At 46.1% G+C, this 1,461-nt stretch overlaps 1 protein-coding gene across 1 annotated transcript; it reads left to right on the top strand.

Annotated features, from left to right (window-relative positions):
• Positions 1-670: 670 nt before the first annotated feature.
• LOC122656246 (RING-H2 finger protein ATL67-like) lies at positions 671-1,461 on the top strand. Its single transcript, XM_043850733.1, has one exon. The coding sequence runs from the start codon at positions 776-778 to the stop codon at positions 1,382-1,384; it is 609 nt and encodes a 202-aa protein (XP_043706668.1). The 5' UTR covers positions 671-775; the 3' UTR covers positions 1,385-1,461.

The raw sequence follows: 1,461 nt of genomic DNA, 5'->3' as shown, positions 1-1,461 counted from the left end.
TGAGCAGATGAGTGAATGGTAAAAGGTATCCCCCCAAAATTTTCAGTCGAAGAAGTAACTTCATTAAAATCGTCAATTATGAGAAAAGGAGAAGATAAGGTATGAAGAAACTGGGAAAGGGTGGTCCAGACCCCACCCCTTTCAGATGCATGGGGAGGGGCATAAAGGAAAATTACCCAAACCGTGGGTTCTATAGCTTGATGGACAGAAACAGCCACAAAGTGCTGGTGGGCGACACCAACCACAGTCTGAAGATGGGGTTTAGCCAATATCCAGAGTCCACCCTGTTTGCCCGTGGACCCTGTACTGCCAATATCATTAACAGTTCGAAATTGAGAGGTGAGAAATTGAAATTTCAAAGAGTCATGGTGCATGCATTTTGTTTCACAAAACAAAACCATATCAGGGTAGATTTTATTCAAGTGTTGCATGATGCAATTCTTAGTAAATGCGTTGTTTACTAAGAATAAAGTAGCAAGTCCAAAATGGGCTAGTTTTAATGTTGAAATTACTGCTGTTTCAATCCGATTTGGGCCTCTGACGATCCATCAACATGAAGCCCATCAACTCCCACCTATACCGTATTTATGAACCTTCCATACTTATATAACTTTCGTATTAAATGCTGCAGCTGGAGAAACCCACCACCTCGGAAGAAAGAGAGAGAGAGAGAAAGTGGAAGAAAAAAAAAAAAAATCCTTCCCGTTATTCTCTCTATCACTCTCTCTCCTCGCAGAAATGAAATCTGCTGCATCTTCCACCACCTTTCCTCAAAATGTCCAGCAGCGTTTCTACCGCCTCCACCGGCAACGGTGGCGGTGGTGGAAGCTCCGGTTACTTCCATAGGAACTTCACTAGTTTCGGCCTCGGCTACGCCATTGCTATAGCTCTAGGGTTTCTGGTTTTCCTATCCACCGTCCTCCTCGCCTCTTACGTCTGCTTCCGCGCCCACTCCCGCACCCGTGCCCGCTCCCGGTCTCCTAATAATCCAGAGAGCGCCGACACCTCAAACGCTGACGGCGTCATCCTTCCTCGTATTATCTTCGTCGCCGAAGACGACGACGGCAGTAGAGACGAAGAGAGCGTCGTCGGGCTCGATCAAACGGTAATCAATTCGTATCCAAAGTTTCCGTTCAGCAAATCTAGGGATTGTGGGAGTGGAGATTCCATGTGTTCGATTTGTCTTTGTGACTACAAGGATGGGGAAATGCTAAGGATGATGCCTGATTGTCGACATTTCTTTCATCTCTATTGCATCGATGCTTGGTTGAGACTCAATGCTTCTTGCCCTGTTTGTCGCAATTCACCATTGCCCACTCCGTTATCGACACCACTCTCGGAGCTCGTGCCGTTATCACAGTATCCATGGGATCGGAGGAGGTGATTCTCTGTTCCCAACCTGCGATGTTTTGATCTTCTCGCTTTTCTGTGAATATTGAGTTGGTAAAGTTCTTAGGTTGT

The sequence above is a fragment of the Telopea speciosissima genome, chromosome 1 (genome assembly GCF_018873765.1).
Source record: "Telopea speciosissima isolate NSW1024214 ecotype Mountain lineage chromosome 1, Tspe_v1, whole genome shotgun sequence".
Lineage (NCBI taxonomy): Eukaryota > Viridiplantae > Streptophyta > Magnoliopsida > Proteales > Proteaceae > Telopea > Telopea speciosissima.
This window is presented reverse-complemented; position numbering and strand designations above follow the sequence as displayed.